The sequence below is a fragment of the Amia ocellicauda genome, chromosome 4 (assembly GCF_036373705.1).
Source record: "Amia ocellicauda isolate fAmiCal2 chromosome 4, fAmiCal2.hap1, whole genome shotgun sequence".
Taxonomy (NCBI): domain Eukaryota; kingdom Metazoa; phylum Chordata; class Actinopteri; order Amiiformes; family Amiidae; genus Amia; species Amia ocellicauda.
Window position 1 is genome coordinate 30,630,238 of NC_089853.1, and position 26,732 is coordinate 30,656,969.

Here is a 26,732-nt window from a genome sequence, read left to right on the forward strand (position 1 = left end):
GTTCATGCTGGGGCTCCGCAGTGTGCCATTAGGATAAAGCACTCCACCCAAGTGTGTCCTATGGATTGGATGAGCTCGTCTCAAACCAAGGCCGGGGGTTCCCAGGGGCGCAGTGTACAAATGGCTGAGCAGTGCCAGGGGAGGGTGGGTGGAGGCCAGCTGAGGAAACTCTGTTCATCTCACATAAGCACCTCCTGTGTCTTCACGGGCTCCTGCAAGTTAAGGGTGTTAGACGTTCCATCTACATCAAATTTTCTGATTAGTGCGATGGATGGACTGTAAGAATTCCGGGTTTGCAGTGTGAAAAATAGCAGTTAGACAAATGTAATATTTGTTGATTTCAAATTGCATCCATTGGGTCCAAATTTGGAGATTCTATTTTAAAAATAAATAAATCGGTTTATTTGTAATAATAATTTGTAAATATTGAGATATTGTATTGTTTATAAATGTGAAACGCCTTGTTTTTAGGTAAATTACTTCAATGAAACCTGTGCTGTCTGGGAGCCACTCCTTGAGAGAGTTGAAGATGGTTCAAGGCGATGGAACTTGAAGCTGGAGGTATGCTCGTTTTTGCTACAATAATTAATATGTTGAATGTTTTAAGGCTTCTCATCAGTCTTTGCAAGTGACTGCGTGTCAGATCTGATTTGTTTTGTGTGTGTGATGTGTCTATTGTAAGGATACTGGTGCTTGTTATGTGTCTGTATTCATTGGTACTTGTTAATTACACTGATGAGTGTGCCTTTCCTTTAGATGAAGACTAACCCGGTTCAGGATAAAATTCCACTTCCGGGAGATAATTTTGTTGTCCTCCCTGAACCACAGACAGCAATCAATATCTGCTCAAAGGACACCATGAACATAACTATTTCCAAGAGCTGTCTCAATGTATTCACCAACTTAGCCAAGGTAACAATTCTCTTTGTCTCACAATCACAGTGTTTAAAAAGTCAACAAGCAGACTCTCAGTTTACATGACTATTGAGAGCAGAAGGTTAAGCTGTGTTTTCAGAACATCATTAGTGTAATATTGGTATGTCATACTGTGTCTTTCTGTGCCAGTGTTTCTGTGGAAATGCAGTAACCTTCTGTTAACCCTTTTTTATCCTCTGTGAAATGTAAACTGAACATTGTTTTCAAAAGCTAAATAAGGTTTTAATTCAATCAAGAGCACAGTACTCATGCCAAAATGTGCACATTAGATTAATGGCTTGGGTGATAATTTTCTCGTCTCTTGAAAGCTGAAAGTGAAAGTGCTTTAAAGTAGCTGATTCTCTTCTGATTTTCATGACATAATTCAAGATTTATTTGAAAATGATACCTTTAATACCCAGGTTTGTTGGGTGTGTATTCAAGAGGTATGTTTATTTTAAACAAAATGTAATTATATATATTATTTTTTATTCATGTATTCATACATTCAGTCATTTATTCATATATCACCTGTTAAGGCTTTCTCTGAGGGAACAGCCTCCACATTAGACCACTCTCTGAAAGAAAAGGCACCTTTCACGATCAAGAATGCTCTGGGGATCCCCCTGGTGGTCCAGCACAGCTCCAGCCTGCGTGTGCTGGACACGGTTACTCTGGGGAAGGTCCACGAGGTGCCGGTGGGACAGAGTGTGGAGCTCGAGTATTCGGCCTTTGAGTCCAGTAGCCGGGGAAAGCTGTCCGCCCTGCAGCGCCAGGAGAGCTGTCTGTTCAACCTGAGTGTCGGTGAGTGCAGGTGTATTTTGTAATTGCTACTGTTAGGCACTTCCCTGTGGGCTTCGCTGCCTCTGTGTTTTGTTTTTGGATAACTGTGACAGTAGAGTTTAAGTTTATATCTTGTACTTGTTATGTTTAATGTTTTAAGGCCCTCTGGGATTTCCACTTCAGTGATATAACTGTTACAGAACAAAGCACTAAAAATATATATATATAGTAAAACAATAAATCATTCTCTGGTCATTTCAAATAATATATTTATTTATTTTTCACATTTGAAATCATTCGTAGACTCCGTACTACTAAATTGTAGCTTTATACAGTACTAACACTGACTTTACAGCCATATGCCACATTCACTTCACTTTATTTATTGGCATGGTAACTAATGTAACAACTAATGGTAAATTAATTTCATTTTGAGGTTTTATTATGTAAAGATCTTCTCAACTTTTAAAGGTTTCAAAAGTCACTGACAGGGCTTTGTTTCCTTTTTCTGTATTATTTTTGTTTTGTAAAATTCATAGTTCCCTCTGGCTATAGTGAAATAGTCAATATTCCCGTTGACAAACCTGGAAGACGGCTGTACAATGTCCGTGGGCCTATGAATCAGGAAGCCGTTTCAGTGCTGACACAGATTGATGCCACTGAAGGAAATAAAGTCATTACTGTGCGCTCACCTCTACAAGTAAGAGTATACAGAGTTTGGTTTGGCATGTGCCACATTAAATGATCCTGTTTATACACTTATTATATTCACATCAATGCCTTGGCTGAGAAATGTAACCACATTACCAATTTTAAGTTCAAGATATGTTACATGGAGTGGGTTTGAAGATTAACTAACTTCAGCTATTTGATCTATAACCAAATTATATCTAGGTTTTTATTATATGTTTAAATTTAGTATCAACTTTACTTTATTGCTAGACGTGCACCTTTTTATTTCCACGGTACTGAATAGTAAATAAGGAGCAAACTTTGCTCTGGTGCAAAGTGCTTTGAAAACAACCATGCCATATCTAATATGACATTCATAACGTTTAACAGAAGACGTTGAACTATTATCAGTATTTAAGGATAAGGGGTAAGTCTGTCACCAACAATAATAAAGTTGTTGTTTTTTGTTGCTTCACTTTTTGCCAGGCCCATTATGCTCAATATTATTTTATGGTTTCAATGTTTTTACAATGCTTGTATTTGTTTTCCCCCTGTCATTTAGATAAAGAACCACTTTTCCGTCCCCTTTGCCATTGTCAAGTATTCAGCTCAGACAAAAGGCCTCGAGTTTGTTGGGGAAGCTGAGCCCGAGAAGGAATGCCACGTGCCCTTTGATTCATACAGGTGGGGCATAATATCCAGTTTAAGTAGGAAACCTTCAATAGTTTCCTGCGTGCATCTGACACAAGGCTGACAGGTTTAAATTTCAAGGGTGGAACTAAGTTCATTTCTATAGCCATTATTGTACTGCATGTGAGTACAACAAGGCATGACCTTATACATGCTTGTGTTCTTCTACAGAGTTCAAAAAGAAATTAAGACTTTTATTTTTATTTTAGTAGTGACTTCATTTTTAACAAATGTGTTAACATCTACAATGGGAAAAACTAATCTCAGTAGAATTTGTTTGCTTTGTTTTTTATTAGATTAGGCTCTTTTTATCTTAAGCTTCCCAGTCTTGACCCATGTCTTCAAGCCTCCAGGGTCCTCCAGTCGTTGTTCTGACTAAGCCCTTGTTGACTCAGAGACCTTAATCAAGCTAATCATTATGCAAAAAAACATAAACTTTGTCTACATATCCCCAGCTGTGTACAAATTTAAAAAGATCCATTGAAGACAATCAATAGTTCCCTTAATGGTTCTATTAACTAACTGAAAGTGAAAATGGGAGAGCAGTGAGGATCTGAGGAGTAGGGTAGAAGAGGGCTACCTCAGGTTGTGGGAGATCCTGTGGCCTGATGGTGTTTTTGCTTCGGGCTGTGTGTTTTCGGTGCAGGGGGCAACTGTTCCTCAGTCCTGCAGGGAGACTGAAGGGCCAGTATACGCAATCGACCGCCTGCATTGCCTGGAAAGAAGAGGTGCACCGCAGCTCAGAGGTCCACTCGGTGTTGCACTGCCCGGCCAGCGAGAGCAGCTTCCTGCCCCTAGTGGTCAACACGCTGGCAGTGCCCGACGATATCAGCTTCATCTCCAGCCATGGTGACGAGGACTGGGACCCCGCTTACATCATCCACCTGCACCCCTCTGTCACCGTCCGCAACCTGCTGCCCTACTCCATCCGCTACCTACTTGAGGTAACGTGCCTCCCCTCTGCTGTTGCATTGCGTCGAGTTGTCATGGTGTCTTATTGTCCAGAGTAGCTTACAAGTGCAAAGACTCCACCCCTCTAATGTTGCATGCCACTGTGTTGTTGTTTTTTCCCTGTGGTATCTTGTTATCCAAATTTGATTCAGATTGCCTTTTTTATCATTTTTCTGTAATGTGCTTTACAGAACCGCCTTATTCCACAGTACAGAAGAAGTTATGCCTGCTAGGATTTCTGAAAGGCAAATCGAATTGTATTAGGAAATACATTAATTGCTATTCATAGGTCTCTTAAGATTCTGTCAGGGTGCCTAAATTATTTTTATTCATAATGCAACATAAGCGGCTTAGGTTCATTCCTCTGCTGTGTACCTTAACCGTTTATGAACTGAAAGCCAAAGAGTCTTACTAGACTCAGTTTAAGTTGATAACTAAAATAAGTTTGGCATTAGGTTATTTCACACCACATTTAGGCTACGCTTTAGAAACTGAAGAGAGTGTGCATTTCTGCATTGATAATTTTTATGTACAGTGCTTTGTGTCTAGTGATACTATTGTGTGGATGTTTAACAATTGTTTGCACAAATGTATTAACGTATGTCCCAGCATGAGCATAGGCTTCGGTGGCAAAGGAGTTATCATTGTGGTGTAAGTTGTGCAATGGCTGAGGTCTAACTAATGTGTTTTGTTCGCAGGGCACTGCAGAGACTCACGAGCTGCCAGAAGGGAGCTCTTCTGATGTCCTAAATGCCAAGATCAATGGGGAGATCATGGAACTGGTCCTGGTAAAGTATCAGGGGCGCAACTGGAATGGCCACATCAGAATCCATCCGGGCATGTCAGAGTTCTTCCACGTGTGCTTCACCAGCGACTCAGTGGAGAAGCTAGTGGTGGACATCAGCCTGCATGTGGTCCGAGTGAGTGGCCGCCTGGTGCTCTCGGTCTTCAGCCCCTACTGGATTATCAACAAGACTTCCAGGGTTCTCCAGTACCGTGCTGAGGACATCCACATGAAGCACCCCTCAGACTTCAGAGATGTCATCCTCTTCTCCTTCAAAAAGAAAAACATTTTCAGTAAGAATAAGGTGTGTGTCCTCTACATTTAGCCTCTATCCAGGGTGTGTATACTGAACTGAGGTGGTCACTCACCCACTTTCTTATTATCCTTTACTTCTACTATTACATCCTAGGTGGTCTTGTATTGGCTGTGCCCTCTGAAGTTATTTTATGTCTTGCTCTCTATTACAGATTCAGCTCTGTGTCTCCACCAGTAGCTGGTCCAGCAGCTTTTCTCTGGACACTGTTGGAAATTACGGATGTGTCAAGTGCCCGGCTAACAACATGGAGTATCTGGTAGGCACATTTTTGTCCACAATGTTAGACCTTGATATTATTTCCTTTTATTAAGTATTTTTCTGAAGGATGTTTTCAATGGATTCAACCTGGGAGGCTCTTTAAATCATGGCTTTGTTTGCAGGTTGGAGTGAGCATCCAGATGAGTAGCTTTAATCTTACGCGGATAGTGACCATGAGCCCCTTTTACACACTGGTCAACAAATCATCTTTGGAACTTGAAGTGGGGGAAATGCAGTCCAATGATACTGTGATGAATGGGAAGTGGCACTACATCGGAGCCACAGAGGTAAGAAGAAGAAGACTAGGCAATGTAACGTACCAAACAATCAGATTTGATGGAACATGCCAAGTGGGGGGGACTGACTTTAGACTTTAAAAGACCATACCTGCTTTGTTTAGTTGACATTTTCATGCCGGGTTCTCTTTATTTTAGTGTCTTCCCCTGTGGCCTGAAACCACAACGGGCAAGCTGTGTGTCCGGGTTATTGGCTCAGAATCATCATCCAAATCCTTCTTCTTCGATAAGCAGGATAATGGCACCTTGCTCAGGATTGATATGGTAAGGGTTGTTTTCTGTGTAACCACATGGTATAGGTCTAGTTTGCTATTGAGTTACTTAGAGCTGGCATCCAGTTTTGGTACAGTTTTTAGACCTGGGAGTAAATCAAAACTTGCCTCCACTCGCCAAAACAGAACTACTGACCTGCAGTGTAGTGACTTTTTGTCAGATGCTACATTATTCTACTCATAAATGTAACCACTTTGATGAACATGTTTGTAGCTCACTATTAGTGGTTGGGTCAAAGTTTCATTTTTATCCGTCCCTGTGTCTCTTTGTATTGATTTACATGACCAGTTTAGTTATGTTTTATGGTGTCTTTAAATCCTTTACGTTTTGTTTTGACAGTGTGGAGGAGTAATTGTGGATGTAAATATCGCAGACCATTCCACCGTGATCAGTTTTGCTGACTACTATGAAGGAGCTGCCCCAGCACTCATTGTGAACCACACCCCATGGATCTCTATAACATACAAACAAAGGTATGGTATGCTTCATTGAGTATATATCAGGGTTTCTAGCTTGGTCAACACAAATTAAAGGAATAAATGTGGTGGAATTATTCCTCAACTCAGACCAGTAACTACTCTTAATGCAGATTTAAATGGCTGCCATAAAAACCTACAGGACAAGAGATTTTTCCTTTAAAAACCATTGGGGGATATCTCTGTGATAAGTGGAACCATCCATCAATTTGATGGAGTTTCCTACAATCCATACAGCCCATGTTATGTTGTTGTGTATTGCCAAAGTGGTCTTCTTGAGGAGCGAGAGCTGAAGCCAGGACAGTCCCAGCACTTCACCTGGGATAATCCAGCTGCTGTGAGGAAACTGAGCTGGAGCTGTCAACAGCAAACTGGTGAACTGGACCTGGTGAAGGTGGGCCTTAGCAACTTGTCAATTTTTTAATTTGTTTTAATTTCTTCTGTAATTGAATCAATCAGTTTGGAGAATTCCAACTTAACTACTTAATTGCAATACTTATTTCCTTATTTGAACTCTTAACTTAATAGGTGAAATGTGGAAATTAAGTTTGTGTTGAATTGAGGTGTCAACCAAATGTACAACTCCAAAGCTAGATCTCAGTGCTAAATGCTGCCTATTGTATCCCCAGGATGAGTGTGGCCAGTTTGCCTATGACGGCCTGTCTCAGATTCACTGGGTGTCTTTCCTGGATGGGCGTCAGCGAGTGCTGCTCTTCACCGAAGACCTGGCAGTCGTCACGAAGGCACGGCAGGCAGAGGAGATGGAGCAGTTCCAGCAGGAGATCTGTGTGTCCCTGCAGAACCTCGGACTGTCCCTCATCAATAATGAGACCCGACAGGAGATCTGCTATATTGGAATCACCAGGTATATTTGCAATCCTCAACAAAGCTTCTGAAATGTCCCCTTGTTTAGTAAAGAAATGTGTAGAAAGGATACTTTCCTGATGGACTTTGATGATGGTATTGTGGTTTTGCTTGTTTGTTTTTTATATGGAATTAGGACTACGATTTACCCAGGATAGGGTGAACTGTTGCAGCAATATATGCCACTGAACAAAACTGAGCATGTATACTTGCCTGGAATTTGAGTTGCTCTACATCCTTGAATAAACTGTTTAAACACTGACATCACAAGCTCTGTAGATCTTTTATGGAAATCATTGGCAATGTTCTGCTGCCTATTCATGATTTATCCAGGTCTTACTCCTTCTTGGAGCAGTCTTTGAATTATAAAAAATGGGTTGTTAAATTACTGTTTCCAGCTCTGGGGTTGTTTGGGAGATGAAGCCAAAGAACAGATGGAAATCCTTCAACCAAAAGAACATAAACCTCCTGGAGAAGGCTTACCAGAAGCACATTGCTGGAAAAACAGATCCAGGCTGGGTTATGATAGACAACCATTTAGAAGTAAGCCACCCGATTTGATTTCCCTTGTGTGCAATATTCAAAATTTAAAACGCAGATATTAAAAATTAGGCAGCACCTGTAAATGTAAGAAGTTCCAGTTGGTCAGAAGCTCAGCATGCAGGTATTTGCTTTTGAAGCATATGAACTGAATTGAAATAATAGAAATGTCTGAGGTTGGGACAGGAAATTTAAGCTGTACAATCAGAATCACAATTCCCATTGTGTTTGAAGGGAGCGAACTCTTCCGTTTGTATTTATTTCCTTCATGTTTCCGAGATCTGGATGTCTTTCAGGTGAATCCTAAACATTGTTATGTAATGCATTGAATTAAATAATTATGAACATCAAATAAACATACTCCCTTCAAAAACCTTAATTGTGTCTACACAATTCTGATTAGACATAATAGTCTGTATTTTCACTTGATTCATTCAGCACAAATTGTGTTACAACCTGTGGTGCAGAAAGAGACTATCTTTTCTTTTTCTGAAATATTATTTATTCACAATCTCTAAATGTACCAGGTGAACTTCACCAAGCTGCCGATGGTAATGCGCCTCCCGTACGCCTGCATCATCAGACGAAACTTTCTGTCTGGGATTCAGGTGGAGTTCAAACAGTCCCCACACCAGAGGAGTCTACGGGCTCAGCTGCACTGGCTTCAGGTAATGCAAAATTGATAGGGAGAGTTGAATTTAAGGCTTGATTCGCACAAAATTATCCTATTTTTTTGTCCTTTTCAAATTCACTCCAGTGCCAGCCATGCACAGTGTATGTTAAACGTAGCCCTGGGGGCAATTCAATCATTACATTTGCTTACTTATGTGACACATTCGAGGAGGTGACATGTGACAGCTCTGAAACGTAAACAAATAAAAAATCTATCCATTTATGAATTTATTTATGTTTAATATGTAAATGAAACCAGCCCTGTGGTACTGCAGTCTTGCTTCAGACTGCATTCTTTCCAAATATTGAAATTGTTTTGGAAAGAAAAAAGTACAAGGATATTATTGCTTTGAAGATCCTGTAGGAAGCAGAATTAGCATAGCTCAATCAGAACTGGCGGCAAGCAACGAGCACATGCAGCTGACTTGCAAACTTAAAGCTCACTGTCAGCTTTGTTTTAACAGGTGGATAACCAACTCCCGGGGGCTATATTTCCCATAGTGTTTCACCCTGTGCCGCCACCTAAGTCAATTGCCCTGGATTCAGGTAATAATTAATACAAATACATGAAACAAAACACTTATATTAACACTTCTATTAATAACTTCTATTAAGTTATGTATATTTCCTGAATATATAATCATCCTTTTTCCCTTTTATTTTTCCAGAACCAAAGCCTTTCATTGATGTTAGCATCATCACTAGGTTTAATGAGCACAGCCAAGTAATGCAGTTCAAGTAAGTGTTTGTATCTATTGTGCATTACATGTGTATTATTATTTTTCTATTATTTTTCAGTATCCTACCCCTACACTGACATGATTTTTGTTTTGCTCTGGTCTGTTCTGTACAGGTATTTTATGGCCCTTGTTCAAGAAATGGCTGTGAAAATTGATCAGGGATTTTTGGGAGCAGTGATCTCTGTTTTTACCCCCACGACAGACCTACAGGCTGACAAGCAAAAGGTACAGGACCAGCAACATCTATATCAGTGTTTAAGAGATTGTGAAGTTTGTAGTTTCTAAGGACAGCATTGAAATGCAAAATAGTATTGTTTGCATAGGTTAAAGATCATTTTTTTGTTAGCTGAAAACTTACCAGGAAAGATGTGCAAATCTTTATTTTAGTCCATATACTGTTTTGTGTCAGATCAAGGTCCAAATAAGACAGGACGATTATGAGTATTATCATTGTAAATATTGATCACTGCTGTGGGCATGTTTTAAAAAAGAATAGTTGTATCAAGCTGATCGTGTTCGGTTTGCAAATCAAAGAAAATTATCTTATCCTGCAAACAGCCGTTGAGCCTTGCTGTCCCATTCATCATTTTGTTTTAATTAAACTAGATCAACAGAGGATTACTAAGTGTTAACTTGTTTCATGCCCTGCAGAACAGAGGGTGAAATGTATCGAGCAGCTTGTTGACCAATTAAGTGTGCTTTTCGAACACCTGTTCTACTTTGTCATGGGAGTAGTTCTGGGCTGCAGTCAGCTTAGAAAGTTCCCTTCAGAACTCGAAAACACAGCAGCGCTCGGCTGATCATATTATTGACCTGACAGATGATCTATTCATTTAGCTGTGTAGATGTGCTTGTACGATGCCAATACAAAATATTTAGGGAAGCTTTACACAAATGCGTCTTTGACATGTTTTGTGTAATGCAAAGGCCAATTATTGTATGTAGTAGTTTCTTGCAGTCAGAGGGAAAATCTTCTCCACATTGTTGTGCTTTACAACATGTCCTGAAGAATGCACTCATTCAGAACACACTCATTCAGAATGCATTCACAAGTGTTGTTGTGCAGCAGAGGATATAGAACCACTTGAGGGATGCTGTATTAATGGAGAGACACGTGTTTGACATGTTCATGCTTGCAGACGAAGCTCATTGAGAAAGATCTCGAATCCCTGAAAGCGGAGCTAATGGAAACATCAATGACAGATACTTCAGGGCTCAGTTTCTTTGAGCATTTCCACATTTCACCTATTAAGGTAAGAGTTCATCTTGTGTCAATCTTGTGTTTACACACAGAGGAATGACAGTAATCATGAATTCTGTTGCCCACTTAACATTAAAGTAAAATGTGTTTTTATTGCTTATTAGAGTTTCTGACTCATGCTCGGTTCAAAAGTTTAAACAATCTTATTTAGTTTTCTTTGTCATGAATTAAAATATTGATAATTGTTATAAAACCTTGACTACATGGTGTTTTGTTTGATACACCCACCGGGAACTAAAATTACATAATTTGAAGGGGTCATATTTTGGGAATCCACAGAGGCGGAGTATGAGTCAAGAAAATTTTGAGAATCATCCAAGATGACCGCAGAGTTATGTTCGTTGACCTTGCAGGTCTGCAAACCAGTTTAATTTGTTAGTGTGTGTGTGACATAAGTGTCCTTTCCCACACTGGTGGTTTGAAACAAACGAGAAAATGAAAGGAAGAGTGAAGACCTTTTCACCTTTCCTGGCAGAACTTCCCTCTGACCCAGGCGCTCTATTGTTCGTTTCTCGCAGCTGCACTTGAGTCTGTCCCTGGGATCTGGTGGGGAGGACTCTGACAAACAGGACATGGTTGCTATCCAGTCTGTCAATCTGTTACTGAAGAGCATCGGGGCAACCCTGACAGATGTTGATGACCTCATCTTTAAGTGAGTTATTGTTTTGTTATGGCAACCACTCATCACAGCAGTGGAGGGATTGCACAGCTTTTAATGATTTAGTCCTTGGAATATGTAAAGCCACATACTAAATCCATGCCATTGTTCAAACCCAACTTTCATAATACGGGCATCAGAAAAAATAAAATAATTTAATTGATGTACTTGGCTAGTGTAGATATATCATTTATGACTGCACTAAGCATGGGTCAATTAACTGTTTCAGAATGCTGATTATAATCCTAATAGGTTGGTTAATCCATTCTCTCATTTTGTGCAGACTTGCCTGCTTTGAGGTGAAGTACCAGTTCTACAAAAAGGATAAGCTGATGTGGGCTGTGGTCAGACATTATAGTGAACAAGTGAGTAGCTGTCCTATGCATAGTGATGCCTCCAAGTGTTTCTGCATGTTAACAGTTTGAAACAATGCGGAAACATGTTTCAGAGAGATTTTGGATTCTTTTCTTTCAGATTCATCCTGTAGAAATACACCTTCCTTGTCTCATCTTGTATTATAGATTAATTTGTTCTGTACATACATTCACTGTTTTTGTTGCTGCCACAGTTTAAATTAGTATTCTGAATTAGTATGCAGAAACTGTGAGCAAGTAAAGTAGGTACTTGCAGGCTACTTGGAATAATATTTCTGTGGTCCTTTCAGTTCTTGAAGCAGATGTACGTCCTGGTTCTGGGTCTGGACGTCCTGGGGAACCCGTTTGGCCTGATCAGGGGCCTGTCAGAGGGAGTTGAGGCCTTCTTCTATGAGCCCTTCCAGGTGACCAGACTATACATTCACGAGCTCAGTTCTGAATTACCAAACCATCCATAATAGTGTCGGCTGTCACCACTCTTAGCAAGCTAAACACGTTGACATGGAAGGATAATGGAAGGACTCTGATAGCAAAATAAATATAAATAAGAAAGTAGCATTACTGGATCTGTAAATACAACAGGACCAAGGGGATGTGTGTGCATAGGGTGGGGGTTGGGTTACCTGTTACTAAAGCATGTGTGGTTTAAAAACAATTGAGAAAACAGCTGATTAAAATCAAGTGGTTAATTGCTGTTGCAGGGTGCTGTTCAAGGGCCAGAGGAGTTTGCCGAGGGGTTTGTCATTGGGGTGAGGAGTCTCCTTGGCCACACCGTAGGTAATGCAGAACCATTTAAATGTGTTATTAAATCCAGCAAATATCAAGTCGTTAATGCTTCCTAAGGATAAATAAGTCGCCCTGGACAAGGATGTCTGCTAAGAAAGAAATAATAATAATAATAATAATAATAATAATAATAATAATAATAAAGGTTGTGCTGAAAATGAACCATTGTTAAAAGACTTCATGCTGGCGGGATTATCAAAAATGTCATAGTCTTCATCTTTTTCTGCTTCTATATATAATATATATTTTTTACAGTATGAAAGATTTGTGAGCACATGACCGCTAACATCAGTTTGTCTGCTCCTGTTTGGCTTTAACATTCTGACAGTTGTGTGTATTTTTGACTATCTTGAATGATGTTCTTTCACTCTGTGGGTGTGCAGGTCTTGTTGCTGGTTTTGTCCCTAAATCAGAGACACATTTGAAATAGCTTGACTGCACTACACTTTCTCACATTTGCTCTATCCTTAATAACAGGGGGGGCAGCAGGCATGGTGTCCCGAATCACTGGGTCTGTGGGGAAAGGCCTGGCCGCCATCACCATGGATAAAGAGTACCAGCAGAAACGCAGGGAGGAAATGAACCGACCACCAAAGGACTTTGGAGAGAGCCTGGCCAAAGGAGGGAAAGGCTTCCTTAAGGTAAACAGCCTGAATGAATGTGTTATTTCTCCTGAGGTATTATAAACAGTGTATCTTTACAGGAAGAAAGACAATTGCAGATTTCTCATGAAAGTAAGCTAAAGTGAAGCACAGCTATACAAAATATATTTAGGTCCAAATTAAAAGGAGTATATGAAATACACTGGTTCCCTGGTTATACCCTTGTAAAATATATTTTTTGAGTCCAGAGCGTCCAAAACAGTATTTGGTAGTATAGGAATTAAAGCAGTTTTAATGAATTATTATTATTATTATTATTTTTTTTTTATTATTATTATTTATTTATTTTTTTTTTTTTCTTGGCAGACGCCCTTATCCAGGGCAACTTACAACATAAGTACAAAAATACAGTAAAAGGCACCAATCATTACAAGTTAAATCTAACTAAAACATAGCAATTCAAAATATAATACATTTTACAAATTCCAATTTACAATTTACAATTTACAATTTACACAGGCAAGTACAGTAAGTGAGGTCCTACATCCTGGACGGTAAAATGGATAGTGAATGTTAATATGACAGATTTTTAAGTGTCATGCATTGGAATTCCACATTGAGGGATTTGAATAGCTGTACTATGTACTGGCAAGTCTAAAAATGTCACATGAAAAGTGCTTGTTTGGTTTTGCAGTGACAGATGTAAGAACAGAGAAGCATAAAAACCTGATTAAGTAACAGACGCAATGAAATCTTACATGCAGATTGTATTTCATTTGTTTAATTTGTCTCTGCAACATGCAGCGCATCCTGCTCCCTGTAACGAAAGAGGTTTGTTTATTACCAATTAACACAGATGGATTCATGAATACAAACAATCTGCTGTGAGAGACCTTCGGTTTTTGATGTTATTTTTAGGGAATGCAAATGTCATTCAGCAACAGAACAATAAAAAATCATGTACATATAAATACTGTGATCTGCTGTTTGGTACAGAAACGCTTCAGATTTGCTCAGTTATTATGCATGGTTCTTACTTAGCAGTGGGTAGCATTAATCATGGCAAACCCAGTAATTGTACTTGCCTACCAGCTTTAAGTATTTTTATACAAGTGTTACAGTAATAAACTGATGAAATTTCTCTTTATTGGTGAATCTCTTTTTGTTGACCTCCATCCAAGATGCATCTATAAACAAATATTTTGTCATCCCTTTGTATATTAATACTTCAAATAAACCCAGCATCTATTAACACCTATTCATCTCCATACTGTGACCAGCAGAGCGACAGAATGACACATTATTTCTGTCAAATTACCACACCACAAAATGTATTTTCTAAACATCCTTTCTTGTTGCTCTGCTGTCATAATCAATTCAATAGCCTACTGTTACAGCTCTGTCCATATAATGTAATGTATTGTGAAGAACTTGTCAAATTTATATTTATATGTTTTTCAACATGCATACTCTGAGTAGATAACAAAAAATTAAAAAAATCTGTTTCCAGGCAACTTTAACACTTTTTTTTCCCCCAGTCCTTTGCATTGAAATGGTTCATTGTATTGTTACATAAAAATGAATGAATCTCCTTCCGCTATTGCTAAAAGCACCTGTTGCATTCATTGTACATCAGATTTGTCATTTACATTATAGAGATAGCTCAGAGGTCCAAGAACTAAAGACTCTTAATAGAAATACCTTATATTTCTTTATGCATTGCATTTATTCAGTCTACAAAAATAAAAGAAAACAAGTGAACATTTAATGGCAGATGTGTGTATGCTTGATTTTTGCTGCAGCCGTTAATACATATTGGCAATGCACTAAACAGAAACAAGAATGTGAGTAATAGGTGAATCAATTATTTAAAGGATTATAGCAATAGCAATCTCATTTTATGTTCCTGTGTTGGATTTTCCCAGTGCAGACTCCACCCGCCACAGCAAACCGCACATAACCAAGTGTGTCTGACACGCGGTGAGGCTCTTCTTATAGGCAGGTTGCAGCTGGAGTCTCCTGTCAATGATACCATGCTGTTAAAAACAAGAAGATAGTGATCAATTCAACCTTACCAGGCCTCTTACATTATTGCAGGGAAAAGTTAATCTATCCTTGATTAAATGGGCTCCCCTGACTGTGAAAACACTGCGTTTCTGCTTCACTGACAAATATTTTTCTAGAATATTCCTTTCATCTTCACTTAACATTTTCCATGGAGGCTCATTAGTCTACGTTTCCTCTCTTCCAGGGTGTCGTTGGTGGATTTACAGGAATTGTTACAAAGCCGGTTGAAGGTATAATTCTCAATTTGTTTACAGTCCATACTTGTAAGCATTCTAATAAGAATAAAATGTATTTGTTTTAGGTTTAGTTTTTTTTAATTTACACTTAAATCAAATGTATTATTTGATGTTTAAACAGTTGCTTGTCAGTTATTAATTTGTTTTAAATTAATAATTTGCGTAATAAACAGATGTCATGACAACTCTATTAAAGGGCAATAGCATGTTAAAAATACAGTTTTAGGGTTTTCATGTTTTCTCTATTATTGAAAGACGGAAAAACACACTTTTCACATAAGTCTGGAATAATGTTTGTTTCAGGCGCGAAGAAGGAAGGAGCAGCTGGGTTTTTTAAGGGAATCGGCAAAGGGCTGGTGGGGGTGGTGGCTCGGCCTACGGGTGGCATCGTGGACATGGCCAGCAGTACATTTCAGGGAATACAAAGGTAAAGGATCCTGACGCGGGCATTTTCACCTGAAAGCAGTGTCATTTCTGTCTTTACTGCAGACTGTTTGGTGTCAACGCAGCAAATCTCACTACTCTAAACTATAGGTGGTAAAATAAAATAAATACTTTTTTTGTTTTAGCTTATGCTGATTATAAACTAATTTATAGTCTAGTTTCATGTTTTGCCAACTGTCTAGTTGTGTAGCATTTGTTTCTTCATTTATTCAGTGATTGACATCTATATTTCTTGTCACAAACGGTTGCCGTGGATTTTCTAAAACCCTTTCTGTAAAAAAACAAAAAGAAACCCTTGTTGATTTGTAGATCAGAATCAGAACAGGGTCGTTACTAATGTGGTGAATGTGAAATTACTTTTGGGTCACAAAGGGAAGGGGGGCTTCGCCGGGAACAGGTATTTGAGCCGGTGAGGTAAGTGCTGCATCATGACATGGAAGATATGTAACCCATTTTACAGTGCATTATTTCAAGTAATCCGCTGTACTTTCCGTACAAACCAAATTAATGATTCAGTTAATTAAAAACATTTGCCTTTCCATCATTTAACACTGCAATGTACTCCCTTTCCCTGCTGGAGCATTTCTGAGCCAACGACCCAACCCTGAGGGCACAACAGATTGTGGGGAGGCCAGAGAGGAGCACTGAGAGGAAAAAATCATTGAATGACGATAAAATATCTATTCCAGGCTTATTTCTATGCATGTTTGTGCATTCTTTGCTGATTTTTTTAAATAATAATATTAAAATAATAATATTATAAAATATTAGGGACCTAAATGTCTGTTACTACCATAATTTGGTCATATATATATTTTTAAAGATCCTACAGCTGTCAGTCATGCCCTAAGCCACCTCCCCCAAGCTGTTTTCCTCTCTTGGTTTGGCTGACTGCACGTGATGCACTGCTCCGCCACAACAAAATGATATTGTGATGCCAAACAAATTATCTTCAACGTGATGTCATACAAGCGCTCTATTCTGCACCTGAAGAATATACATACTTGGAGAAAACACTTATTTCATAGGCGTGTGTGTGGGTGGGGATAAAACAGTTTTAATTTCTGAATTCACAAATTTGCAGTTTGAAACCTCCGTGCAACCATACAGACTCTCCAGTTTCTCCAGTTACTGTCCTCGCTTTGTCATGAGCTTTCCCTGCTTCTCTACTTAGTAAGTCATCGTCCTACACTCTCCCAATTCCCAGTTATGGTGTAGTGCCAAACTAAATCAACCTTATATGACCCTTTCTCCAACAATCATTATGCGCCATTCTTCATGTACATTTGGAATGTAATTATTAATAACCGGTTAAACTTATTATTCCATGCTTTCAAAATAGATGTAATGAAAGGTGAGATACAGTAGCTCATAATACAGACAATATAGCCTTTGATTAATTAAATGCTTATAACCACAGCTGTTTCTTGCATTACAGTGTTGGATTGCAGAGCAGTAAGTATTCCCACACGAATGTACTTCAAGGAAATCCACAAGTTCTTGAAGAAAACAAAACATTGTTTTCACATCAGGCCTTGCTTGTCCATGTATTACATATGAATTTAATGCTTGTGTAGAATGTGCTGTACTTGCATCTATATGACATTCTGAATTAGTGTACATTTTACTATGGAACAAATAAACCTTTACTTGGCCAGTGAAGACTTGGCCAGAGTGTGCATACAGATTTAACTTGTGAAGTAAAGGAGATTGCCTTGCTACGAAACATGTTAATGCTGGACTCAATGCTAAACAAAAAAAACTGCTGAGTTAAATGTGGTTGTGGTGAAAATTCCTAGTAGATCCTGAAAACATTATGGGGCAATGCCATGATCACGGTGACACAAGATGCTGCAGTGAAAGACTACAGTGAAGCTCCTATGAATGAGGAATTCAGTTACAGAAGCATTTCTGTTTGCGGGTGAATGGCTAGTATTCCTGAAGGAGTTCAGGTATGGAGAGCGCTGACATTTTGCTTTGGTCGACAGGGTGGCAGAGTCGACAGAGGAAGTGACCAAGTTGAGGCCCGTTCGACTCATCCGTGAGGATGGAATCATTCGCCCGTACAACCAAGGGGATGCACAGGGCTACGACTTATTCCAGGTACGTTATCACAGCATAGCACAATGAGACTTGCTCTATGTGTTTATCATCAAATGGTAGAGACTTTCTTGCTCCGTTTCTCATACGGCAAAGTGTTCTTATTCTGGACACTTTAGAAATGTGTTGATTTTGACGGACAATTTTGTTAGATGGCTTCCACACGTGCACCACACTCTTTGTTTACCACACTGTTGGCCTTTTCTCTTCCTTTTTCAGTTACTCTCACTTTATATCTGAATTTGAAAATGTTGCTTTCAGAATTTGTCAGATATTAATTCTACAAAGCATCTATGCTGTATCTGAAATGGTGTAGGCATCAGATGTATTTTTTTTTATTCTTTTGAGGGAGGAAAAGGTTAATCTTTAACTTTTACCCTCAACAATGTACACATGCAGGGGAACCTGTCAGAACTGGCAAGTGTGCATCATCAGGACATGGGCTTCAATTTCACGGCTGCTGTTTTGATTAAACTGAAGGCTTTTAAGGGTTTCAGGGACTGGAGATTAAGGAAATGGACAAGAGTATCTGAGTATTAAGTCCAGTAGGTACATTTTTATCGAATGGGCAGGTCTTAACTTATTCATAGAGTCCCATTTGCATTATTAGATTGTTAGTTGCATTCAAGACAATCTGTTGTTCTCACACAGGGAAAGGAGATGCATTATCTAGTGGAAGAAAAACTTAATTAAAAACAAATATTAAACTTAAGTGTTCTTTATTGCATTCAGTTGTGGAATGCAGGAATACAATCTTGGAAAATTGGCTGTGGAAAAAAATATATATATATATCCTGCTTGACACCAGTTTAAATAAACTTTTAAGAAAATAAATGGTAATGATAATACTTCTAAAGCCTAGTTAAAAAAATGCATCAATTCACCATCTAATAGCAAACAACAAACCTGTATATCATAGTAGTTAAATGTATGAGTAGAAGAAAGTACCATCTTACAGACAATGAAAAAAAACCAATGCCGAGTACAGTATGGTAGTTTTCTAGTAGTGGGTGGGTCAAAGTTTTGATTTAATCGCAGCCTAGGACTATTTAATAGATGGTCGTATTAATTTGCAAATGGTGAAAAAGTAAGGAATTATCACATTTTTACCTTCCAACTAAGATTCTCTTATTAAACGGTTGCATGTAACATTAAACAGAATAATGAGCAAACTTTAAAGCAGTGCGTTAATTATTTAAATTGGTTCAGTGAACAGCGGTTTGAATGTAATATCTGACAAGGTCTGAAGTTCCAGTGATTGAACATTTGCATTGTCTTTGCATTTGTTTTTAATTTAGGTTTTTCATCAGCCATAATAAAATGAGTGTAACTTGTTAATCTTTCAAACCTCTCTGGATGACTATATTTATTTCTGAAATCTAATTTCTGTCGTTTCTTCTTTCCTCACATGCAGCATGACATGGAATAGGATGTGATTTATTTTTTAATATATGATGATGATCATAAATATTAATTAATTTTGGTAATGCAATGCTGTAGAAATGTTTTAGCGCTTTTACCCCTGAGGATGGATGCAACAACAAAAGACTGCTTTATGCAAGTTGCTTGTAAAGTTATTTAGTCATTTATAATGTGGAATTATGTTGCCAAATGCCTTCATTTTAGCTTATTACTAAATGTCAGCTGACTGTTCTTGAAATGGAAGGAGATGTACTGTTTGTTTTATTTGTAACTGACTGGAATTTAGCTGAGTTGTGCTTTGTCAGAAAAAAACAATTGCTCTAATATTTTTATAATGAATAAATCAACCATGATATGGAGAAGTCCTATTTATTAAATATATGTCATTATGGGAACTATAAAGTTGTATAGATTCATGTATCTGGTTTTGACAATTCATCTGTGTTGCCGGGTATGGTTTCGTTCATACCCAATTAAAGTTAGAAGCCCCACCAATACAGATTAACAGTCTGTGGTTAATGAATTTAAGTCCTTGTTTCAAAACTAGTGTTGGCTTTGTAATAAAACATACCTGGGATTATTACTGCAGGCATCTGGCTCTTCTAAATTGTAGTTAAACCTTGGCTATCCTGCTGCAGTACTGCTGTTTATGAAAGCTTTCTTAAAGGGCTTTTTGACTATAATCAGTCAGTTCTGTAGTTGTGTTGTAAGCAGTAAAGCATGAAAACAGTAGATTCTCCTACACTCCATTCAAAAGGAAAAGTTCTGAACTGTTACTAAGATGTGATATACCACAGGCCTTTAAAAATATATATTTTAATTAATGTACAACATATTTTAAGTTGTTAGTGTACAACTTTGGCACAGGTATACAATATATTTACAAAGTGCTGTAAATAAAACATTAATACAGTGAATTAATACATCAGTGAATCAATCACGAATTCTGTCAAAAATATACTATTTTCCTTTACAGTTTGTAATCCAATCCTCGGAATACATATCATACACCTGACTTTCTAAGACTGGCTAAATGTATACATGTATATTATTGAATCAAAAGCTTAATTTAATATTATTTTCTTACTTTTTATTATTTCAAGTTTTAAGAGTAAGCACTAAGACTACCCTATTAGTTTTCCATATAGCTTTGATATTGTATCATTTTCATTTGAAACTTGTCTTAGAACGTTTTCTTAGTATATATTTGCAAAATCAGACAATATTCCTTAAAAACAATAAATGCAAGCTTCTTTTGACTGCCTTAAAGTGTCTGTGAAACAGGTTGTGGTATTTGAAACCTTGTAAGTGAAAATGTATTTTTGATGTTCTTTATAATGTGTATTTAATATCCGGTTTTAAGGTCATCTTGAGCAGATACAGAAAATAAATCTATCTCTGTGTATACATGATATTATGGTTTGTCATTTTGTTTGTTTTAGTGCAGTTTTTTTAAAGGAATACCAGGGAAATTCAAATACTTTCAGGGAATTATATTTGGCATATAATAAAAATATATACATGAAAAGTACTTATTTTTAAGTTAACTGAATTCCTTGGCGGGTTTATGATGTAAATGGTGATTTGAAAACAAGTAATGTTTCTCTGAAATATATAATTTGTATTTTGAATGCAGGTTTTAGCCGCACCGCTTCTAAAGTTTTTCTTTACAAAGAAAAACGGTTGTGTCTAGAGACATCAATGCCATGTTACATCTTTTCATTTCAACAGTATTATGCAGGGACATGCAAGAAAACATTTACAGCAAGGAATGATTAGTAATAACACAGTGTGTCCTGTGTTAACATTCCTTCATCCCATCCCAGCTCAGAAATAAGGATGCTAGCGAGCTTATAGCTGAAGGGCTTTTTATTTATTTACATTGTAAAACACCCTGTGCCCCTTGCAGAGATCAGAGATAAAGCAGTTGGATGGTGAGATATTCAGAGAGCACGTTGAATATCCAGGCAGTAAGAGAACAAACATTATTGTGACTAACAGGTAAGATCTTAAGATATACTTCTGAGAGAACAGTATGTGCAGGCCTTTTTATAATATATTGGGAACTGCTCTTTGATATATATGTGCTGGTGAATTAAAGTCTGGTAGCTAAATGTGAAATTGTCCAGCTCTTTCTTTCTTTCTTTGGTTGGAGTTCAACATTATACACTAGTAGAAGTGTACATGTTAAAGAGACGTAAGTGTTTGTGTTAGTATAGTAGTCTTATTCTAGGAGGAAAAACAATTCTTATGCTTTAGAATATTTATTGTTTTTAAATGTGTTTGTCACCGAGTAATTACGTGGGTCAAGCTTGCTTCTCAAAAGGTCATAAGGAACTGGGGTGAGGGAATTTAGACTGTCTCAGAAATATGATTTGTAAGCTTCATGTGATATTATGTTTGCTTGTGTCTGTGTAGAAGAGTGATGTGTGTGAAGGAGATAGAGTTTGTGGGTCACTTCAATAAAGAGTGGGAATGCTTGTATGAACATTTCAACCACCCGCCCTGTGTAGAAGGAGGTGACTTGAAAATATACTGCAAGGTAAGACCTTATTTATAGTTTTCCATATTGTTATGTACATTAATCGCGTAAGAAATTAAGAACAGTTAAAAATGAGATGGGGTCACTCTGCCCTTCTTGTTTGTAAGTAGCTATTCAATGCCAGAAATTCATCCAACTTTGTAAGAAATTGAGAGAGAGTCATTTAACAAATGTTTTTGCCTAATAAAGGAAGTGTCGCTTAAATCTTTCAGGGTGTTTATCTAAGAGTTAACAGAAGCAAATTAAATGTGGGGGGGTGTAAGGTGGGGACAGGTGTATCACGGACAATCTGGCCCACATGGCCACACCCCTGGATGTTTTTTTTTTTTTTTTTGTAAAAAAACAAACTGGTGAACATAGCTTTCATGAATGTGGCCCAAATTGTTAGACATCATGTGTGATGTGTTAACATCTTTGAATATTATAGGAACAGGGAATATTGATGATACAGAAGAAAGATGTCCAGAATCCAGTGAGAAGAGTGCAGCTCAGAGATCCTGTTCTTGCCCAGGTACATGGCTGCAAGGCCTTTCAGTCTGAAATATTCAACCGATTTGAAATCTCTTAGAAGGACTTGGACAAGAAAGCAAGAACGAAATGTGTTTGGAGGGAATATATCGGATAACTTCCCAGATGACTTTGAAAAGTTGTCCCTGATTTGTCCTTGATTTAAACTTCCTATGCCTGTTTCACAGAAATTGTGCAGTGCGATTGATGAAGCCCAGGTATCCAGGAAGCAGCATCAGATGGTGAAACAGAAATCACAGCGATTCCTCAAACAGGGATACCAGCAATGAAACACGGCTGCCTTTCATGCTACGTACCATACATTTGCACTACAGTAATCTGAAGGTTGACAATCCTGTGTATGGATGTACATGGAATAATACATTGAGGGGGAAAAATTTTTTATTCCACATGTGCGAGTGAGGCAAATTACATTAATAATAATAATACTATACCGGGAATTGATTATGCACTTTTTACCTTTTCTTTTGTTTGTGTTTCCTTGTCATTATGTAGTATTTCTGCTTGTGAATGTTGTAATAATGATACAGAAAAAACACAATGCGGCACTTCTAGTCTGTGCAGATAAACTATTGCTTTTTATTTCAGTTCATGGTGAAACCTGATTAATTCTCCCCATGCTGTTTAAATCCTGTGGATATCAGCTGACCCTATATTGATTTAATAAGGCCTAACTCTGCATACAGACAGTTTAGCTTTAGAAAAATGGTAGCGCATGCATCTCGTCTTTAGTAACTGAGATGAATTCTAATTGATGGCTAATCGATATCTCTTAATTAAATACATTGAATGTAATATCCTTTAATGCCGGGCTGGAAATAGACAGGCAAACAAGACATTAAAATGGTACTATCCAAACATGTCATCTTAAAAGTTCTCAGATTAATTTTAAAATTGTATCTCTGAACTGCAGATTTTAAAATCCCAAAAATAATTAAGCATATTGAGATGTTTTGGATTTTGTAATATGAATATTTATTCATATTAATGAATGTTTAGTGGTTAGAATTTAAAAAGGGCTGTTTGGCATGCAACGATTGTCTGCGATATATATATATATATATATATATATATATATATTGGAAATCGTTATTTTGCTAAATTATCGTTAACATTAAATGTTATTTTATGGATATGTTGATAAGAATTTTATACTGATCATAGATCAAATGAAGAGACCAAAGGAACTGGCATACTTTAGATCAATTGTATGAAAACAAATGGATATTAAAAACAGTGCTTTCTGATTCTGTAGATGTATGGGTAGCATTTACTGTATAGAATATTCTCAGTGTCAATGAGAACTGCATGCAATGAAGTCAGTCTGTTTCCCCCAGGAAGATTAATGATTAAAATTGAATGTCTAAACGCTAGCTAAAATTCTGCCTATGAAAGCTATATTAGATAGTCGTAATTTCTAACATGGATTTTTTTAGAAAGTATCTCTGTTACTAAGAACAACTTAATTTGGATTATATAGGCATATAAAAACATATATATTGTATTGTGTTTGTCTGTTTGAATGTGGGGATGCCAGATTTCCTTAATATGCATCACATGGTATATTGAAGAAAAAAAAAAGCACAAAAACAAGAAACATCTGTTAAATTCTCTGTCATCATGTATCCATTGATCCCAAAGATTATGATCTGAAATGTTTCAAATGTTGGGCTTGCATATGTATGTCACATTAAAAAGAAGAGGTGTAAGTAATTTGTGACTGCTGCTTCAATCTAAGAAATGTCCCACACACTCGGCCCGCTGATTAATGTAAATGTATAAAACAGTGCTCAGTCTTCTTCGTGCTTTGCAAGTCAATAAAATCCAACGATCCTCGGTGTATACATCGCTTTAAATAGGCCAATTTGACGTGCTACACATGCATCTTATAAGCCGACAAGTTTATTTTTACAAACTTCAATTTTTCAAGTCTCCTTAAGCGTCAAGTCGTCTCCTTGAGAAGGAGGACGGGAGGAGAGGGCTTTTCTAAAAGGGTTCTAGAAACCTGGGGGACAAAAGACTGCCTGCTGAGGGAGAGTCATCTTCTCGTCCTATAAATCCTCATATCGCCACTAGATGGCATGGTGTCACTGGCAGCACAAGTTCATCGTGCAGTGCATCAGGAAATACTCCTGAAGAATGGTTGAGAAATAGCGCCACAAAAAAAGAAAAAAGTAACAAATGGTGGAAGGGGCTCTGAGATGTAGTACAAAAATCCAGCAAACTGCAACTTGAATAGAATTGCATCTTAGTTCACCAGCTCCTGTACTCCCAGGGTGCTCACATAAGGTACTTCTGGGGATGAATGCGAGATGTAGAAAGAGCTGCTTCAGCAAAGCAAATGGCGGGGACAAAGAATATAAACATGCACCTTAAAAAGGAAGAAAGAAAGATTGGTGGGGGGACACAATCGAAAACAAACAAAAAAGCCAATATTACCTTCAGGAAGTTTTTGTGGTGCTGATAAGGTAGAAAAGACAGTACCAGCTGAATAATGATGCTAACCTCCTCCTGCCTCTGTTGGAGAATAATGGATGTTAAAACCAAACGAGACAGCACACTTCCAAACAGATGTGTTAGCTCGTTTGTAGTTATCCTTTTCTCCTAGGGTGAAATGAGGATGAAGATTGAATGTATGAAGAATTTTGGAGTAGCAAAGGGGATCCAGGGCCGCTCCACTGTCTGTATGTGTCTGTTTGCATCACAAAAGCTGAAAATTTAACCCTGACCATGAGAAGGCCTTTTTCCTTCTCTGCAGTTGTTAAACTTCCACTTGCCTGTCACTTCGTATATGTGAATGTGTATATATCTCAAGGTTGTCACAGGAGATTTGTTTTAAAACGATCCTAAAAGGTCACACCAGCATGTAAAGTTTGCTGTCAGAAACCTCTTAAGTTTTGCACATAGAATTTAACCAGGGTGATCTCACTGTATGGGGACGTTTATTTTTCTATATATGATAACATATTTTATTGTGTATGGTTGATCTATGTTATTTTGCTTGTTTTCAAACAAACCTTATGTTAAGTAGTATGTGTCTGTAGTCCATGACTCTTCTGCAATCCTGGTTTTATTTACACTATTTCGGACCCGGATGTATGCGTTTCCCTCACTGGAAGTCAAAATGGCGGGCTGGTTCCATAGGCAGTGTGAGCTTTCTTAAAGTGTGCCTGTCCTTCCCCACTTGAACTGATGTGCGTTACACCGATGGAACTGATACAAAGTGACATGCATCCCATCACGGGACGATTTCTGCAGCTCAGCCTTGCTTCCCTCACTGTACTGTTTTTGTTAGAGGGAATTCATGCGGATAATTTGCTAGGATGCAACAGAGAGCTGTCACAAGGACTTGGCTCGAGGGCTGTGGGAAAATAACAAAAGCATCTTCCATACTCAGCTCCAGCCGGCATGACGAACATTAAATATGAACGTCTTTTTTTCATAAGCGATGCATTAAGAATCCTCTTGGTTTTTGTTTTGTTTGGGTTTTGTGTGTGTGTGTGTGTGTGTGTGTGTGTGTCTCATTTGAGAGTAAAAATGAATTCAGATGGTAAAATCTTTTAAGGTCCTGTCTGCTTTGTTATGAAATACATTTTTGTTTAAAAAAAAAAAAGCATTGGTCTGCTTAGCCTCATGCCTCTTTACAAATGCAACAAAGAAAATTACATAAGGACTCTGCGCCATTTTTTCTAGTGCTTTCTAGAATTCTGTCCCAAGCCGCAATTCCGCATGAGCTCTGGTGCTTCTGTTTCTCCGAGCCACCGTACCTCTGCTGCCCGTAACTTTCGCTCCCAAGATGAATAAAACGAACATGACCAAATGTGCGTTTCCAATTGAATGTGCTTCGGTTTATTTGAGTAGATGCACTCAGAGATGAAAAGGATTAGGAGGGGGGTAGCATGCAGGATGCTCAGCCAGATGCCGTCTTCATCCTCTTCGCAGGTCTGCTCTGTGCATTTTGAGGATTTTCTCAATAACATCAGGAGAGAAGTCTGGGGTAACAGAGGTAGCAAAAGGCCTCAGTGTTAACCTTTAAATCCCAACGGTCATACTCAACAGACTCTCCAAAGCACTGATGTATAAATTTGCCCTTTAGATATGATTGAGACATTTTGTATTGTCCTCTGGGAAGCTATAATAAGACATTTAAGGAATGGGATGGTCCCCTCATCCCAAGTACTTTTGAGTCCGGATGGATTTATAAAGTTACACAAAAGCTGATTATTATTTTTTTTTATCTTTACTAAATTGATATTTTGTGAAAGGATAGCAGGATGACATTTTATTACCATCATCTTTTAAGAAATAAACAAAGAAATATATATCAAGAAAACCTTTGCACTGGCAATCCATTGCACAAATGCAAGACTTTGGCAATCCAAAAAACAAAGTAAATCCTTCATCTTGGTGTGATTGATCTGATTCCAAGAATAATAGCTACATATAACAATTGACCGTAAGGATGAATGTTTTTCATCATCT

The 26,732-nt window shown here is 37.9% G+C and overlaps 1 protein-coding gene across 5 annotated transcripts in view; it reads left to right on the top strand.

The window, feature by feature from the left end:
• The window catches only part of vps13c (vacuolar protein sorting 13 homolog C), a 97,270-nt gene extending 73,307 nt beyond the window's left edge, over positions 1–23,963 (top strand). For 4 of the 5 annotated variants that reach the window (XM_066701859.1, XM_066701862.1, XM_066701861.1 and 1 more), the window contains 31 exons: positions 472–561; positions 757–912; positions 1,455–1,719; positions 2,238–2,398; positions 2,933–3,054; positions 3,707–4,004; positions 4,710–5,099; positions 5,263–5,367; positions 5,492–5,656; positions 5,804–5,929; positions 6,278–6,411; positions 6,682–6,808; positions 7,044–7,279; positions 7,677–7,821; positions 8,346–8,486; positions 8,955–9,036; positions 9,159–9,228; positions 9,344–9,455; positions 10,370–10,483; positions 11,010–11,143; positions 11,433–11,514; positions 11,814–11,927; positions 12,225–12,300; positions 12,787–12,950; positions 15,163–15,208; positions 15,518–15,641; positions 17,647–17,761; positions 21,090–21,181; positions 21,599–21,722; positions 22,150–22,233; positions 22,418–23,963. In XM_066701859.1, coding sequence (XP_066557956.1) covers positions 472–561; positions 757–912; positions 1,455–1,719; positions 2,238–2,398; positions 2,933–3,054; positions 3,707–4,004; positions 4,710–5,099; positions 5,263–5,367; positions 5,492–5,656; positions 5,804–5,929; positions 6,278–6,411; positions 6,682–6,808; positions 7,044–7,279; positions 7,677–7,821; positions 8,346–8,486; positions 8,955–9,036; positions 9,159–9,228; positions 9,344–9,455; positions 10,370–10,483; positions 11,010–11,143; positions 11,433–11,514; positions 11,814–11,927; positions 12,225–12,300; positions 12,787–12,950; positions 15,163–15,208; positions 15,518–15,641; positions 17,647–17,761; positions 21,090–21,181; positions 21,599–21,722; positions 22,150–22,233; positions 22,418–22,519 — 4,296 coding nt within the window. In that variant the 3' untranslated portion in view covers positions 22,520–23,963. Of the gene's footprint in view, positions 1–471; positions 562–756; positions 913–1,454; positions 1,720–2,237; positions 2,399–2,932; positions 3,055–3,706; positions 4,005–4,709; positions 5,100–5,262; positions 5,368–5,491; positions 5,657–5,803; positions 5,930–6,277; positions 6,412–6,681; positions 6,809–7,043; positions 7,280–7,676; positions 7,822–8,345; positions 8,487–8,954; positions 9,037–9,158; positions 9,229–9,343; positions 9,456–10,369; positions 10,484–11,009; positions 11,144–11,432; positions 11,515–11,813; positions 11,928–12,224; positions 12,301–12,786; positions 12,951–15,162; positions 15,209–15,517; positions 15,642–17,646; positions 17,762–19,172; positions 20,593–21,089; positions 21,182–21,598; positions 21,723–22,149; positions 22,234–22,417 lie in introns of those variants that run through there. The other variant, XM_066701863.1, reaches the window with a different exon arrangement.
• Positions 23,964–26,732: the final 2,769 nt, after the last annotated feature.